A 17,371-nucleotide genomic window follows, 5' to 3' on the forward strand; every position below is an offset into this window, starting at 1 on the left:
AGGCACAGTGGCATGTGCCTGTAGTCCCAGCTACTTGGGAGGTGTGAGGATCGCTTAAGCCAAGGGGTTCATAGTTGCAGTGAGCTATGATCACATCACTGTACTCCAGCCTGGGCAACAGTGATATCCTGTCTCTCTAAAAATAAATAAACAGGCCCAGTGCAGATTACACCTGTAATCCCAGCACTTTGGGAGGCCAAGGAGGGTGGATCACCTGAGGTCAGGCGTTCAAGACCAGCCTGGCCAACATGGCAAAATCCTGGCTCTACTAAAAGAATACAACAGTTAGCCAGGCATGGTGGAGCCAGGAGAATCACTTGAACTGGGAAGGTGAAGGTTGCAGTAAGCTGATATTGTGCCGCTATGCTCCAGCCTGGGGACCTGAGAGAGACACTGTCTCAAAAAAAAAAAAAAAAAAAAAAAAAAATTAAAAAATAAGAAACAGATAATATAGATGAATCTCACAAACACAACACTGAGCAAAAGCCAGAATATGAAAGAGCACATACATATATATGCATGATTCCATTGCATAAAGTTCAAGAACAGGCAAAAGTGATCAGTGTGGCAAGAAGTTAGAACAGAATAGTTACCTTACGACAGGGGTCAGCAAACTTACTCTGTTAAGCACCAACAGTAAACATCTTAGGCTCTACAGTCTCAGGGGCAACTACTCAACTCTGCTGTTGTAATGCTAAAGTGGCTACAGACCACAGATCAACAAATGAGCATGGCTATGTTTTCATAAAACTTTACAGACTCTGATATTTAGATTTCATATAATTTTCATGAGTCACGAAATTTTATTCTTTGATTGACTTTTTTTTTTTTTCCCAACCATTTAAAAACATAAAAACCACTTTGATTCATGAATGTGGGCCAGGCTTGGTCTCCAGGCTGCCAGCCTATGCTTTAGTGGACTGGGTGGCACACGCCTGGAGGGGTGGACCTCAGAGGCTTCCAAGGTGCTGATAAAATTCTGTTCTGCTGTTTACATGAGTGTGTGTCTTTTATAAAACTGTACTGAGCTGTGTGCTTGTGATTTACATACTTTCCTGTAGGTGTATTTCAATACAGAATTTTTTTTTTTAATGCTTTTAAAAAAGCAAAAAACAAAACCACTTGTTTACAAAAACCTAATATATGTGACCAACCTTTTTTTTTTTTTTTTTTGGTTAATTTGTAGGTGATTCTTCACCCTTGAAATTCAGTAAGTTAATCAGCATTGTTATTCGTCTATTTTTCCCTATTTTTTACTGGGACATGATAACTTTTTATCATAACACTTTTTCACCTCAGAAATGTTTTTTATTCTACCTTTGCCTCTCATGTTTGTTCAGTTTGCTCCATACTCTTCGCCAGGAACACTGAGTGTTCTCAAGATTCCCACCAGAATGAATCTGTGTGTGGGGTCCCTACTGTACCTCTCTTCTACCTCCCTCATTGTACGTCACAGTGATACTGTTCATTTCTACATTTTCCCTGTTTTAGGGTGATCTTTCAAGACCATGCCTCTTCCTCACAGATCTGCTTTTTCTGTTAACTCTGATTCTGCCTTTTGTAGCTTCTCAATGCACTTTTAAGTGCTTTATAATGGCATGGTTCTTCTGGAACTTAATCCATAACTCTTACGACTTCCTTATAACTTAGCACCTCATCTTTCATTTTTTATTTCATAGTGAATGTTTTCTTCAACTTCCTTGAAGATATAAGTCAGTGGTTTAAACAATTCCTGTATTTTCTCATTTTTCTTTTTTTGCTTAAGTATTTGTTTGCAACGAAGTTTAACACTAATGAAAATGTACAAAGAATTATAAATTTTCATATTAAATGTCAGACAAACCCCTCCACTTTTCCTACAGAATTTGGCTACCATGTTGACTTTGTTTGCTAATCAATATTCTGACAAGAGAAATTGATCGCTAGTCTCTCCCCCTTGGCAGAACTGATATTTTGGATCACTTAGTTCTTTATTGTAGGGGTTATTCCGTGTGTTATAGGAGGCTTAGCAGCATTCCTAGCTTCTAGACACCACTTGTAACGACCAAAAATGTGCTCAGATGTTGCCAAATGTCCCCTGGGGGAGAGGAACAGTAAGCCTCCCATTGAAAGCCACTCATTTGCTCAAAAATAGAGTGGGCAAAATTTCCTTACTACTTTTTCTAGTTTTTCTTCTTTTGCTTTTCTCCACCTTGTATTTCTTTACTCATATTTACCTGGACACTGCTCAAATTCTTCCCTTAAAAATTCAGCTAGATAACTGGATGCTACAGAGGTTTCAATCACTAGTTTGAAAGTTCAGCAGTCTGAGAGGGGATAGGAGAACTGGGCTGGCTGTGGACAGCTGCAACTGGGAAATTTCACCTCCAAGCACTCTGTCTGTTGGAGCCAATACATATAAATTTTTATGTGTATGTTGAGGGTTGGGTTGTACTCTGTCCTGATGGGGAAAGACACTCTAGGATTTTGGTTCATTCCCTCGAAAGGGACTGAGCTGGTCATTCTGATAAGACGTCAAGTTAAAATAAAGCCCTACAGTTGGCAGGATTTTTGTTTGGTGGTTCAGCAAATATTTTTTCTTTGCACAATAGCCCTTTTGGTTTTGTTGGCCCTCAGCTATAAAGCCAGCTCTTAGGATGTGATTTCCTATCTCTCTAGCCCATCGTCCTCAGCCCAGACCTTATCCCCTTCAGAACAAATGCGGAACATGCTCTGCCTGCGTTCCCTCCTTTCCAGAGAGCATGCTTCTAGACCAGGCGTCCCCAGACTTTTTACACAGGGGGCCAGTTCACTGTCCCTCTCACTGACCACCAATGAAAGAGGTGCCCCTTCCTGAAGTGCGGCGGATAAATGGCCTCAGGGGGCCGCATGCGGCCCGCGGGCCGTAGTTTGGGGACGCCTGTTCTAGACAGTGGTCTCCCATCTTCTTTTCTTTCTTTCTTTTTTTTGAGACGGAGTTTCGCTCTTGTTACCCAGGCTGGAGTGCAATGGCGCGATCTCGGCTCACCGCAACCTCCGCCTCCTGGGTTCAAGCAATTCTCCTGCCTCAGCCTCCTGAGTAGCTGGGATTACAGGCACGTGCCACCATGCCCAGCTAATTTTTTTGTATTTTTAGTAGAGACGGGGTTTCACCATGTTGACCAGGATGGTCTCGATCTCTTGACCTTGTGATCCACCTGCCTCGGCCTCCCAAAGTGCTGGGATTACAGGCTTGAGCCACCGCGCCCGGCCTGGTCTCCCATCTTCTAAGTCCGTTTCTCCAAGTTGTGGGGTCCCTCTGTTATTCTTCCCAACACTGGGAGTTGTGTACCCAGTGTGTCATCCTTTATTTTAATTCACTTTGATCTCAAAGTGGCAGACAGCCATTGGAATTTGTGGCTGAAGATTGGGGCTATTCCCAAATTTCAGTTGATGAAACCGTCTCCTCTATTTTTATTGCTTTTGGTTCCTTCATCAGGTTTCAGGAAAGGAGTATTTTACCATCTTGCTGTTAAGTCACCATTTTTCCTTGTAGTCCTCAGGGTAATATTTCTCCCTTCTCCATAAGGTAAAGTGGCATCGCTGGGAAACGGCTCAACTCCTCGTAAAGAAAAATCTATTTTATGTCTTGTTTTGATCACTGAGAGAAGTGTTTTTTTTTTCTTCTTTCTTTCGTTCTAAAATACATGGTAGAAAGCTCTGGGGGAGAGCTCAGGAGAGCAAAATCCAATTTTTGAGAAAATGCTGGTTATATGGCTTCAGGTGTTTTTCTTAACCCTGTGCACTTAATTCTATACTCATTAAAATAGAAAAATATGTTCTGTTCCATTTCTGCTCCAGGCTGGGGAGAGAATGAATATATCCTTTTTGCTATCAGCAAGAGACACTTAACACAAGAAATCACTCATTACTACCTAACAGAAAGAGAGATGCTTAATTTCTAAAAGAACCTTCCACCTTTCCACACTCTACACACAGACTAAGGCATCCATACTTTTCCAGTGGGGAACCAATGGCCAGGAACATACACGGAGCACAGCTGAGGCATTTCTTTTTTATGACACTGGTACAGAGAGACAGTATACAATTAATGTACAGATGTCAAGTTCACACAAAGGTTCCATTTGTACCTATCTTCTCTTTCCAAACAATCCTATATACCTGCCTCAGTTTCTTAGTCTATTTTCTATTGTTTATAAGAGAATATCTGAAACTGGGTAATTTATAAAGGAAAGGAATCTATCTCTTACAGTTCTGGAGTCTGAGAAGTCCAAAGTCAAGGGGCCACATCTGGTGAGGGCCTTCGTGTTGACAGGGACTCTGTAGAGTCTCAGGTGCTGCAGGGCACATGGTGAGGGGCTGCATGTGCTAGCTCACGTCTCTCTCCCCCTTCTGAATAGAGCCACCAGTCCCACTCCCAAGCTAACCTGTTAATCCATTAACCCATTAATCCATGAATGAATTAATCCATTCATGCGGGTAGAGCCTGCAACACCCAATCACCTCTTAAAGGCCACTCCCCTCAATACTGCCTTTTGGGGATTAAGTTTCAGCATGCGTTTGAGGAAACAAAAACATTCAAACCACAGAACTCGGTTTCCTGATATAATTTTAGTGGACTTAAGGCTGAAGAGCTTAAGATTATATAGCTAATTAGATTCCATTTTAATGACAGTCAATGACTGCTAGCATGATGCCTCCTGATAGTCACAAATCCACAGCCACGGGCAGGTAGAATGTTAGGCCCTACTCTGGATCAGGTGGGCTAGATGAATTTTTTAACACTAAAATCTCAGGTCAGCTGCCTGTTAAACCATGTACAGCATGCTGTGCCTTTATAATAATGGGCGCATTCACGACAACAAAGATGAAAGGTAAGGAGATCATTCCTAAACCCATTTGATACCTTCACAGAATATAAATATAGAGGTAGAATAGGGCTGATCAGTAGACAAAAAAATACCAAGGGCCGGGCGTGGTGGCTCAAGCCTGTAATCCCAGCACTTCGGGAGGCTGAGGTGGGTGGATCACAAGGTCAAGAGATCGAGACCATCCTGGTCAACATGGTGAAACCCTGTCTCTACTAAAAATACAAAAAATTAGCTGGGCATGGTGGCGCATGCCTGTAATCCCAGCTACTCAGGAGGCTGAGGCAGGAGAATTGCCTGAACCCAGGAGGCGGGGGTTGCGGTGAGCCGAGATCGCACCATTGCACTCCAGCCTGGGTAACAAGAGTGAAACTCCGCCTCAAAACAAAACAAAACAAAACAAAATAAACAAACAAAAAAACGAAGGTACTTGCCATATGCTTAGTACCAGTCTAGATGCTTTATAAAATAAATACAACAGATGGCCAGGCACAGTGGCTCACTCCTGTAATCCCAGCACTGTGAGAGGTCAAGATAGGTGGATCGCTTGAACCCAGGAGTTCAAGATCAGCCTGGGCAACACGGCAAGACCTTATCTCCTCTACAAAAAAATTTTAAAAATTAGCCAGGCATAGTGGTGCATGCCTGTAGTCCTGGCTACTTGGGAGGCTGAGGCAAGAGGATTGCTCAAGCCTAGGAGGTCAAGGCTGCAATGAGCTGTGAGCACGCCACTGCACTCCAGCCTGGGTTACAGAGCAAGATTCTGTCTCCAAAAAAAAGTAATCCCTTTTTTTAGGGAACCTGGGATTTAATTGCAAAGACTGGTGCACACAGAACAAAAACGTGAGGCAAGAAAAAACCCGGCATTAAATCCTGACCCTTCTTTTCTGATGCAGTTAGTTCTCCCAACCTTGAAACTATCCATTGATTCTTTAACCTACCCTCTCCTCAATTTCTTCCTACATCTTTTCCACACTTTCTTCGAAGCCTCCTGTTTGAGCTCCTCTCCCCTAGATGGTGGTATCCTCCATTCTAGGGCTTCTTTTCATTTTTATTTTTTGAGATGGAATTTCGCTCTGTTGCCCAGACTGGAGTGCAGTGGTATGGTCTTGGCTCACTGCAACCTCCGCCTCCCAGGTTCAAGTGATTCTCCTGCCTCAGTCTCCCGAATAGCTGGGACTACAGGTGCATGCCACCATGCCAGGCTCATTTTTTGTATTTTTAGTAGAGACAGGGTTTCACTGTGTTAGCTAGGCTGGTCTCAGTCTCCCACCTCGGCCTCCCAAAGTGCTGGGATTACAGGCAGAAGCCACTGCTCCTGGCCTCAGGCTTGTTTTTAATCTATACAGTCAGCCTGGTCAAATGATTAGGACTGAACATTTCAAGTACGATCAGTCTGCCAAAGAACCACCAGTTCACAGATCCGACCAGACAGACACTGCCAGATCCCACAGACATCTCAAAGACCAGGAACCCAGACTTGCTGCCCTCCTGGTATTTCTAATCTTGGTGAAAGGCAGCACCATCAACCTGGTCGCCTAGCCTGGAACCTCAGGAGTCACCTGTGACCGCTCCTCCGCCCTTACTTCTAACATCTAACCAGTCACTGGAGCAGTTAATTCTTCTCTTAATCTCCCCTCTCCCCTCCTCCTTCCTATTCAACGTCACTCTTGTCGTTCAGACGCCCATTATTTCTTGCCTGAACTACATCTGAGCCTGCAAACCGGTTTCTCTGCCTTTGGTATCATCCCTTCTTCCCCTGAAACTCTCCTCTCTAGCCACTCCCAATCTTTTATCCTCCACACCCGTCGCACCAGGAGGGCCTGTATTTCCCCACGTGTTCTCTCATCTTCCGCATCTTCATGTGGCTTTCCACATGCCTTTCATCTGCATAAACTTCAGGTCCCTTCTCCCCGTTCCTCTATTAAACTTTTATTTATCCTTTAAAACTCAGTAAGACATCATCTCCTGCAGGAAGTTCTGATACCCTCCTGCTCACCATCAGATTCCCATCCTTTATATGGTGTCTAAATAGTCATTGTCTCAAAAAATATTTAAAAGAGATGAAGTTTCCCTTCATCTCAAAACGAATGCAGTGGGGCACGGGATTTATGTGATAAATTCTCATAAAAACAAAAACTGTAGAAAATAGATTTTACATGATTGTAAAGAAATAACTTTGTGTCCTCCATTCAGGACTATGTCCCATCTGAAGTTCCCTGATGGACACGCCATCGGCCACATTCACTGGACAATACCTCTCTCCCTCACCCAGACTTTCACCATGCTCCAGGCAAAGGAGGTATCTTCCCCGTGGCTACTTCTTCAGGGCGAACGGTAACAACCATCTGGTTAAAAATACGACATATTGGACACAGGGAGGGGAGCACTACACACTGGGGTCTGTTGGGGGGAAATAGGGGAGGGACAGTCGGGGGGTGGGGAGTTGGGGAGGGACAGCATGGGGAGAAATGCCAGATATGGGTGACGGGGAGGAAGGCAGCAATCACACTGCCACGAGTGTATCTATGCAACAATCTTGCATGTTCTTCACATGTATCCCAAAACCTAAAATGCAATTAAAAAATAAAAATAAAATAAAAAATACGACATATTTCTATGAAGGCCACCACTAAATCTACACCTCCTAACCTCCTGCTTTTGCTGTGGTTTAGTCTCTGCAGCTTCCTGTTGGCTGCTCCTCGGAGACATCAGGACAACACTTAGAAACTAACACAGACTGCTTCCTCATCTCTGAGACAGTGACTAGATGATCTCAAAGGATGCTTTGCCCACTAAAAAGGCATTCGGATTCATTTTCTGTCCTAAACTGGCTCCTCTTGGGAATTTCCCTGTCACTGAAAATAGACAAAATACACAAAGGCATCGAGAACAACAGTCTCTATAGCTCCTTGTCCTGCTTCTGACAATGGTGCTATAGGAGGTTGGGGGCAGTGGGGGTGGGGGGAATCGCCAATGTGCATTTTTAAATATTAGAAATATATCCACAACTGCAAGTCACCTGCAATAATTCAATATAGAAATTCAACTTGTGTTAAATATTCTCAAACTATAAACATCATGCTACCTTTTAGAGAATGGCATTTCCTTTCATAGCTTATAAATTTACTTCTTTGAAGCTTTAAGGGGTACCTTTAATTCTAGTACTTCAAGATTCAGATAAAAAAATACATATGCGTCCTATCCAGACCTTCAGAAACCCATCATTTTTATATAAGGTGGTTGGGGTCTTTGGTTATGTGGTGATGCCCATATTGGCTAAATGGCTTATTTGGCCAAATTACCAAATAACTTGAGAGGTTGGTGGTTTGTTTTGCTCTAAGAACTTGTATGCTTTTATGAATTTGTTCCCATATTCTGTTATCAGTTACTGGGTGACTTCACGGAGTCTCCATATTTTACTTCCACCTCTGTGGAAAATTCTTCCTTATATTAACCTGCAACTCTCTACCTACTACTGGTGAGCGGATAAGTTTCTGGAATATAGGATTGTCCCATTGTAATCCCAGAGTGAGTACTTTGATTTCTAAGCCTTGTTCTGAGCCTGAATACAAAGACAAATTCTACCATACCAAACGAAGAAGCGCCTCTTCAGGCGCAGTGGCTCGCGCCTGTAATCCTACCACTTTGGGAGGCTGAGGCAAGAAGACTGCCTGAACTTAGGAGTTTGAGACCAGCCTGGGCATCATGGTGAAACCCCGTGTCTACTAAAATACAAAAAGTTAGCCAGGCCAGGTGGTGCGTGCCTGTAATCCAAGCTACTAGGGAGGCTGAGGCATGAGAATTGCTTGAACCCAGGAGGCAGAGGTTGCAGAGAGCCGAGATGGCACCACTCCATCTCAGCCTGGGCAACAAAGTGAGAAGCATCTGGCTAGACAATTCTGGAAAACAGAATGGGTTTTCCTAACACGAACCTCAGGCCTTCCAGAAACTGTTTCAGAGCAAATCTCTTCGTTGGCCCTCTTCATTCTACTACTATTGTTTTAGCGAGGACTTGTTTCTCAACTGACCAGTTTTGATCACAATATGGTATGGTGGTTAAGAGGTTCTAATCTCACTTTCACTAGTTTGTATGGTCTTGGTAAATTACTTAATCCAACTTCTGTTTGCTCATGACTAAAATGGAGCCCCTGACAGTACTTACCTCACATAGCTGCTATGAGGATTAAGTGAGGTGGTGACTGTGAAGCACTTGGCAGGGTGCCTAGACCAGAGCAGGTGCTTCATAAGCACTATGACTCTCAACAGCTTCCTAACGGGTCTCCTGACACAGGGTAATCACTCTTTGCCAATCCACCTTCCATGCTCCTGTTAGCATGCACTTTCACATATATTTCTTGGTTATAAAATACAAATTTCATTGTAGAAAATGCAGAAAACACATAAGGGAAATATCATCCATACTCTGACCATAGAGACAATCCACTGTTGATATATTTTCTCCTAGTCTATTTTCCATTTTTAAAAACTTAACTGAGAAGATAATTTACAATGTGTTTCTGCTGTTTTCACCTAAGTATTTTCCTCGAATTTAACAACACAAAGTGTTGTTACCCCCCAGTTTCTGGAGATCTGGTTTCTCTGATGCCGACGTATGCTTGCACTTTGGCTTACTGCCTTCAAGCGAAGACGTATCCTCTCTAGTGGGGGCTCCTCAGGTCCGAGGAATGCAGGAGAACAGAGGTTTCAGGTCACCCTTGCAGTCTTGACAGGCTTGCTCCTTCTGCCCCAAGACTGTGCTTATGTACTCCGCGGTCTGAAAAGCCTTTTCACCTCTCCCCATCTGTGTTCACTACAGTTTTCAAAACCCAGCTCTAAACAAGTTTCCGAGATGAAACATGACCTCCCATGATGACAACCCAGCCTGGAGCTCCAGGGCACTCCTATAGTTTTGCCACTTCCATACAACAGCATGGGCCTTGGACGCAAAAGGCACTCAGCACACACTGGTTGAGTGGGTAACTAAATACTTTATTGTCTATTTTTTTTTTTCCTTAAGTAAACCATAGGCTGGGCACAGTCGTTCATGACTATAATCCCAGCACTTGGCGAGGCTGAGAAGAGAGGATCGTTTGAGCCCAGGAGTTTGAGACAAGCCTGGGCAACACAGCGAGACTTTGTCTCTACAAAAAATATTTTTAAATTAGCCAAGTATGGTGGTATGCGCCTGTAATTCCAGCTACTCAGGAGACTGAGGTGGGAAGACCGCTTGAGCCCAAGAAGTAGAGGTTGCAGTGAGCAGAGATTGTGCCACTGCATTCCAATCCGGGCAACAGAGTGAGACTCTGTCTAAAAAAAACCAAAAACCAAAAAACAAACAAACAACACACAAAAAAACAAAGTAAACCACAAAATCCTTCAGTGATGAACCATTTCTCTTAATTTTATCGTTACTGGTAGTTATATATGGCTAGGTAATTAATAAATTAAAGAAACAGCCAACTTTTTTTTTTTCCTTTACAAAGGTACGGTTTTACTTTTCTTGCCTGGTTGAACTTGATAGGCTTGATAACAGCCGACACTCTTGTGTCAACACAGCTCTAAGTGCTTTACACACAGTAACTAATTTCATCCTTACAACAGCCGCGGTGAGGTAGGTACTATTATCATTTTCATTTTACATATGAGGAAGCAGAAACCCTGATGGGTTATGTAAAAAGCCCAAGCCCTCCCAGCTAGTAAGTGATGGCGTTGGGATGCAAATTTAAAAACTAGTTTGACCACACATGATATAATTACAATTAAATTCAACAATTAAAATATTTAATAAGGATCAACTTTGTCTTAAAACACTAAGAAAATTTCCCACATTGTAGAAGGAGAAATGAGATGCTCAACACAGGCGGATGGGACAGACATATACACACACGGAGAAAAGGGTAGGCGGACCCCATGATCAGAATAAGTTTCCCCTGTATGCTGCTAAATAAGAGGGCCCTGGAAGTCATGTCATTACTAGTCATATCTAAGAATGGACAGGGCCAGTGGGAACCACAATCTCGGAGCATGTCTGTGAGTGCCTGGCAGCATATCGGTTCACCACCAGGTGTGAGCCCTGGGGCCAGCTTTTCCTTCTTCTACACGTGACTCCTTGTCACCCACCCCTCTGCCTCATACCCCAGGAGTTGGGGGGTGGCTGTAGCAGGCAGAACAGCCCAGCTCCTCCTCACTGACCGGGAGACAACATCCCAACAAGTCCATGACTTACTTGATATTTACATATTTTCACAAGTTGGGAAGACAGCCTTTTCCCAAGACCCGTCTGTGTATCATAAAAAGACAAGAATTCAATATGCTCATCGCCAGCATCACCGTGTTTTCTGTCAACATCTGAAACGTACATATCTTTTACAGAACACTCCATAAACAGAGCGTGGGAACCAAGCGGACCTGGAGCCTACCACTGCCTCAGGGACCTCCCAGAGAGAGCACACTTAGAGGGGAGGGTTCCTCAGCAGCCTGCACCCTTCTCTCATTCCAGAAAGCAAGACTGAAGTTGACTCAACTCCTTAGTGCTCTCTTATGCACAGCACAGCTTCAACTATGACTTGCATGCTAACTACGTCCAAACGTGTAACTCAGACCCTGACCTGGTCTCCTGGCCCCTTCAGATGCAGCTCGTCTAAAGGGAACTTACTTCCTGTCCTCCCAATCCATGTTCTCAGTGAACACCACCACCCCAGGCAGAGGCCTGCAGTGTCTCATCCCCTCCTCCTACAAGACTTCCTCCGGAGACCTTCCAAGCCCTCCCTCTGCCACCGGCTGTTTCATGCCAGGCCCTTGTCATTTCTTGCCTGGCTCATGACAACAAGCTTTCTTAACAGCTATGTCTCCTCAACCCCTCAAAGCTTTCCTCCCCACCACAAGCCAGATGTCTTTCAAAAGCATGAGGTGACAGGGCATTCCTTGCTTTAAAATCCTCAGGAGCTCACTACTATCTGTGGGGTCAAGTCAAACGCTTGGCCTTGGCTCCCTGGGCCCTATACAATCTGGCCCCCGACCATCCTCCCCACCCATCAGGCCACCTTTTGTTCATCCCCACATATACCCGACCCCTTTTGCTCCTGCATGACCAAGAAGAGTCCAAGTAAGTCCCATTCCCTCACAGCCACTAAGCTGTTGCCCAAACTGTCCCTCTTCTTAGACGTGTCCTTTCCACCTGATGGCTCTGCAGGGCTCGGCACAAACACTACCTCCTACAGGAAGGCATCTATTATGCCTTCGCCTCCATTTGTGTATCAAAGCACCTATGCCCACCTCTACCAACGTGGCATACCCCAAAGTATCACGTCAGTTTCTTTCAATGTCTTTTCCACTAGGCTATGAGCTCATTTCTGTGTTCCCAGAACTCAGTGTGGCAGTTGGCACACAATAAACGTTTGCCAAATGAAAGACAGAGCCTAGAAAACGTAGCTCACCGGGCCACAGCCCTTTCTCTGCCCTTCCCTGATACCCAGGCGGACTTACCGACGCAATCGCAGGTGGGGAACTCGGCCTGGGCTCTCTTGGCAGGTGTGTCCAGCAGACTCTTGGTGGGTGTGTCCAGGTACTTAAGAGGTGACTCCAAGAAGCCACTGAGGGTAGGTGTGAGTGGGTTCTCAGCCTTGGTGGGTGTGGCCTCCTGGCCTCCCTCTTCTGAATGGAAGCAGGTGGTTGAGAGCACAGTCACAGCCCCTGAAGACTCAATCTTGATTTGCTTGGGGGAACGGGTGGCAAAAGGGCTTTCAGGGGCTGGGAGACAAGTTTGCTGGTTCTCGGGGTCCTGAATGGGCACAGAAGGGGGGCCGGGAAGCCCAAAGCTATCTCCAAATTCAGCCTCAAACTGCCGGATAAGCTCTTCCAGCTTGTCATCGGCAGGGGGAAGAGGGCCGGTGGAGCCTGGCTGCAAGGTTGTCATGGGGCTGGGGGACCTCATTTCCTGAGTAGGGGGCAGCAGGCTGTCCCTGGAGGGACTAGGTGCAAATAGCGCAAGAGAAGGTTCTGGGGGCAGGGGCACAGCAGAGCCCTGTGAGGCAGGCAGAGGGGCCGGTGGATGAGCCTGCGCTTCCTCGGAGGCCGGGGACCTGAGCCCTTCTAGGACAATCTGCCGGACAGGTGGGAAGAGGGGCTGTGCTTCCCGGGGCCTGGATTTCTTGATCTGAATGGGCTTTCGGACACTAGGCTTGATCCCGGGGGCAGCTTTCTCCGTTCCCAAGGGACCTCCAGCTGGTGTTGGGAGCTTCTTCTTCTTCTCCTTGGGTGGTCTGTCTGGAAGCCGTGGGGCAGGTGAGCTTGATGGGGGCCACCAGCCAGGAGCAGAAGGCTCCGAAGGAGCAGGGAAGGAGGTGTCGTGTGCCTGTTCTAGGAAGAGGCTACGCTTGTGGTGGAGGTGCTGCTGCAGGGCGGTCTGGGCCTTCTGATGGGTGTCGGGCTCCGAGGAAGGTATGGGAGCCTCCCTCTGAAGTACGGGGGATGGGGCCGGGGCTGGGGAGGAAGAGGGTGCCTCCACCTTGACCTTGGGCTTGGTAGGCAGGGCCTCAGGCCGCTTGAATACTGACTGGATGTAATCACTGGCACTGCCTAACAACTGCTCCAGTTCAGCCATAGGGTCAGGGCTTGGGCGAGGCATGGGCCAGGAGCTCCGGGGCGTTGCTGGAGGGGTGTCGGTGCCCCAGGCTTCAGGGAACTCAGTTCTAGGAGTTGCTGGAGGGAAGGTGGAGCTATCAGGAGCAAAAGATGAGTGCTCTTCAGTGGGAACCACAGGCCACGAGGGAGTCCGGAGGTAAGACTGGGGAGATCTGAAAGGGGCAGGAGGTGACAAGGCCTCAGGAAGGGGGCAGGAAGCCTGGGGGGTGGAATGAGAAGGCTGCGGGAGGGCGGAGGAGAGCTGTGTGAGGGCCTCGATGGCAATGGCGGTCTGCAAGCTGATGTTTTTTTCCTTGGCGATGCTCAGGGCACTCTGGGACAGGGGCAGGCCCTCTGGGGGAGAGATCTGGGGCACCTCAGAGCTGAGGAGTGGCCTGGTGCTTGGTGCTGGGAGGCCAGCCTCACCAGGAGGCAGAGGCCCTGGGAGCCTGGGCCGCTCCTCCCCTCCTTCCATGACCACAGACTTGATCTTCCCCTCCAGCCACTCGAGGTAGTCAGGGCATTCTGGGCCATCGCAGTTGCAGTTGGGTGGTTTCATGCCATGCCGCGCGAGGGCCAGGGCCGTCTGCAGTGTGTCAAGGTCTTCGCTGCCAGCAGAGCAGCCCTCGGGCCCTGGCCGGGGTCCCCTGCTGTTGTTCCCAGACTCACGACTCATCTCACGGTTGAAGGTTTCATAGAGCCGGGTGCTAAGGACCCCATAAGAGGATACAGCTTCGGCCACAGCCGAAAAGGCCACCAGATCGTGGGCATCTTCCAGGCGAGCAGTATGAGCTGGGCCTGGGGCAGCCTCCCAGTCGGGCTTTTGGTCTACCCGCCAAGGACCCCCAGTCCCCAGTAGACTGGGTCCAGCGGGTTCTCTAGCACCATTGACCGGCACCCCTGAGGCGCTTAGCTGCCGTGAGTCCCCATGGTACACTGGCCCTGAGTCCATCTGACCTGGAACAGGTCCATCAACTGGGCTGAGCTCTGAGCCTGTCTAAAGAGAGAGAGAGGGGGGAAAAAGGAAAAAAATGAACCACACTATTTGAAAAGCATTTCCCTGCTTCATACCACTCAGGAATCACATCTGACCCCCAACTTTTCTCACAAATCCTCTCTCTGGTACTTCTTCAGCCTCCAGTTCATCCTCCCGTGTCTCTGGTTCCCTAGCGAGCTCCACCAGCAGAAATAAAAAGATCTTTAAGATACTTTTAAAGAGAAGATCCTAATGTGACATTCTTAATGTTGCTCAGAAACTTTCAGAGCCTCAGATCAATCACACGAATCAGGCTCTCCTAAAACCAGGGACACACAAAAGGATCCTTAATTCACAATGATTAAAGTCACACTAGGACTTTGTTTTTTGTCAAGATGAAAAGAAATCCAACCAAGCCTGTGTGTATACATGTGCTCTAAGCATGAAGTGTGGGTTCATCCGGGTAGGGAAAGAGGAACTTTGATGAACAAATTCAGCCTAGACCAGGGTCAGCCATGGCTTCCTAGTGGGAACCCAGAGTACCTTTCTCCTCCTAAAACTATCCTCACTTAAGGCCAGGCTGAGCACGGAAAGCTGGCAACAGACCACATTTCCACACACAGCCCCAGGCCTGATGATCTGACACGGTATGCATTTAGCCCCATGCTGGGTCAGTCATGCCAAAGACAAGCAAGTTGCTGCTTAGAGAAGGATCCAAGCCTCTCCCTGAGCCCAGGAATGACCATTATATACCTCATACCCACAAAAGCACACCAAAGGAGGAGGATGAGAGGAAGAGGGCCAGGAGGGCCCAGCCCAGCAAGTTCAAAGTGAAAACAAAGATGTGAAATTGAGTTTGCAGACCCATCCCTGAGGAGAGGAAAGCTCTTCCTTACTACAGAATGCTAAGACAAATTACAGAAGAATTGAGGGATTTAGAAAGTCATCAGTGGCAGCAGGTGAAAGCTTGATAAGGGACAGGATGTATGCATGGTCTTAAAGCATCTCCTCGAAAATTACGTGAGTGCAATAGTAACTGTAGTGGAGAGATCTGGTAGACACCACCTTAACCCAAATGACAAAGTTATCATCACCACCAATACTAAGACAAACCAATGCCATATGCCTCTTGATGTAAGACATTGCGAAGGACTTAATACTACTCACACAGAACTCCTGCCAAAATGTATAACCTGAATCTAATCATGAGGAAACATCCAATAAACCCAAACTAAAGGGTGTTCTAGAAAGTACCTGGGTTGTTCTCTTCAAAAAAGTTCAAAGTCAAGAAAAACAATCTCTTCTAGCTTACACAGACCAAAAAGAACAGCTAAATGCATGTTCATGAGTTAGACCTTAGACTGGGGAAAAACAGCACTATTTTTACTTGGGACAACTCATGAAATGTGAATATGAACGTGGATAAGATAATATTCTGTCATTCCTAATCTTGACTTGGACCATTAGACAACGAGTTATGTAAGACAGTGCCCTTGTTCTCAAGATACACACACTGAAGTGTTTAGAAGTAAAGGGACAGTACAGACAGTCCCCAACTTACGATGGTTCCACTTAAGATTCCGACTTTGTGACATGCATTCAATAGAAACCATACTTCGAATTTTAATCTTTTCTGAGGCTTGCGACCCTGGGCAGTGACAGCAAGCCAGAGGCCTGGGTCAACCACGCAATCACCAAGGTAAACAACTGAGGCTCTACAGTGTTCCGCACTGTTAGGGCTTTCTGGATATTGTGCTGTGTTTTAAAATCTCATCATGTCTGTAAAACGCCCATTTTGTTTGTTTGTTTGTTGTTTGAGATGGAGTCTGGCTCTGCCACCTAGGCTGGAGTGCAGTGGCACAATCTCGGCTCACTGCAACTTCTGCCTCCCAGGTTCCAGCGATTCTCCTGCCTCGGCCTCCCAAGTAACTGAGATTACAGGCGCCTGCCACCACGCCCAGCTAATTTTTGTATTTTTGTAGAGATGGGGTTTCACTGAATTAGCAAGGCTGGTCTCAAACTCCTGACCTCAGGTTATCTGCCCGTCTCAGCCTCCCAAAGTTCTGGGATTACAGGAATGCACTTGGCTAAAATGCCCATTTTTGACTTATAATACTTTCAAATTTATGATTAGTTTATTGGGACGTAACTCAGTCATAAGTTGACTCATAAATTGAGGAACATCGTGTATTCAATCTCAAATGGTTCAGAAAAGAATTATATGCATAGGTAAAAAATATGTATATAGAGACAAAATAATAAGTAAATGAGGCAAAACCTACAAATTTGGGGTATGTGGGAGTCCCACGTATGATGCCTGCTATTTTTCTATACATTTTTCAATTCTGTAAAAATAAAAAGCTAAAAAAGAAATCAGTCCTTCAGGTAGAACACAAAGTGTTTTATTTATTTATTTTAGAGACACATTCTCACCCAGGCGAGAGTTTAGTGGCATGATCATAGCTCACTGCAGCCTTCAACTCCTGGACTCAAGCAATCCTCCCACCTCAGTCTATCAAGTAGCTGAGACTTCCTGCATGTACCATGCCCAGCTAAATTTTTGTTTTGTTTTTTTTTTTTTTTTTTAAAGAGCCAGAGTCTTGCTATGTTGCCCCAGGCTGATATCTAACTTCTGGCCTCAAATGATCCTCTTGCCTTAGCCTGCTAAAGTGTCAGGATTATAGGTGTGAGACACTGTGTCTGGCCTCAAAGTGTTTTAAATAGGCGGCTAAAATGATGCCACTCCTAAAACTGTCAGACGAGACCATCATGGGCTCCTAAGTGTGGTGGGAAACTAGGGTTTGGGATGAGCTCTGTGGGAGGTTGGCAGAGGCCAGAGCCTGTAGTTCCTGCCTCATCCTCATCCCTGCCCCCATTCTGGCCACAAAAGACCCTCATGCTTTTCTAACAGGCCATGTTCTCT

General features: G+C 46.1%; 1 protein-coding gene across 5 annotated transcripts in view; it reads right to left on the minus strand.

Moving 5' to 3' along the window:
- TET3 (tet methylcytosine dioxygenase 3) overlaps positions 1-17,371 on the minus strand; it is a 119,038-nt gene that overhangs the window by 45,144 nt on the left and 56,523 nt on the right. For all 5 annotated transcript variants that reach the window (XM_039460185.2, XM_039460190.2, XM_039460192.2 and 2 more), the window contains one exon: positions 12,336-14,469. In XM_039460185.2, coding sequence (XP_039316119.2) covers positions 12,336-14,469 — 2,134 coding nt within the window. The remainder of the gene's footprint in view (positions 1-12,335; positions 14,470-17,371) is intronic.

The sequence above is a fragment of the Saimiri boliviensis genome, chromosome 1, assembly GCF_048565385.1.
Source record: "Saimiri boliviensis isolate mSaiBol1 chromosome 1, mSaiBol1.pri, whole genome shotgun sequence".
Classification (NCBI taxonomy): domain Eukaryota; kingdom Metazoa; phylum Chordata; class Mammalia; order Primates; family Cebidae; genus Saimiri; species Saimiri boliviensis.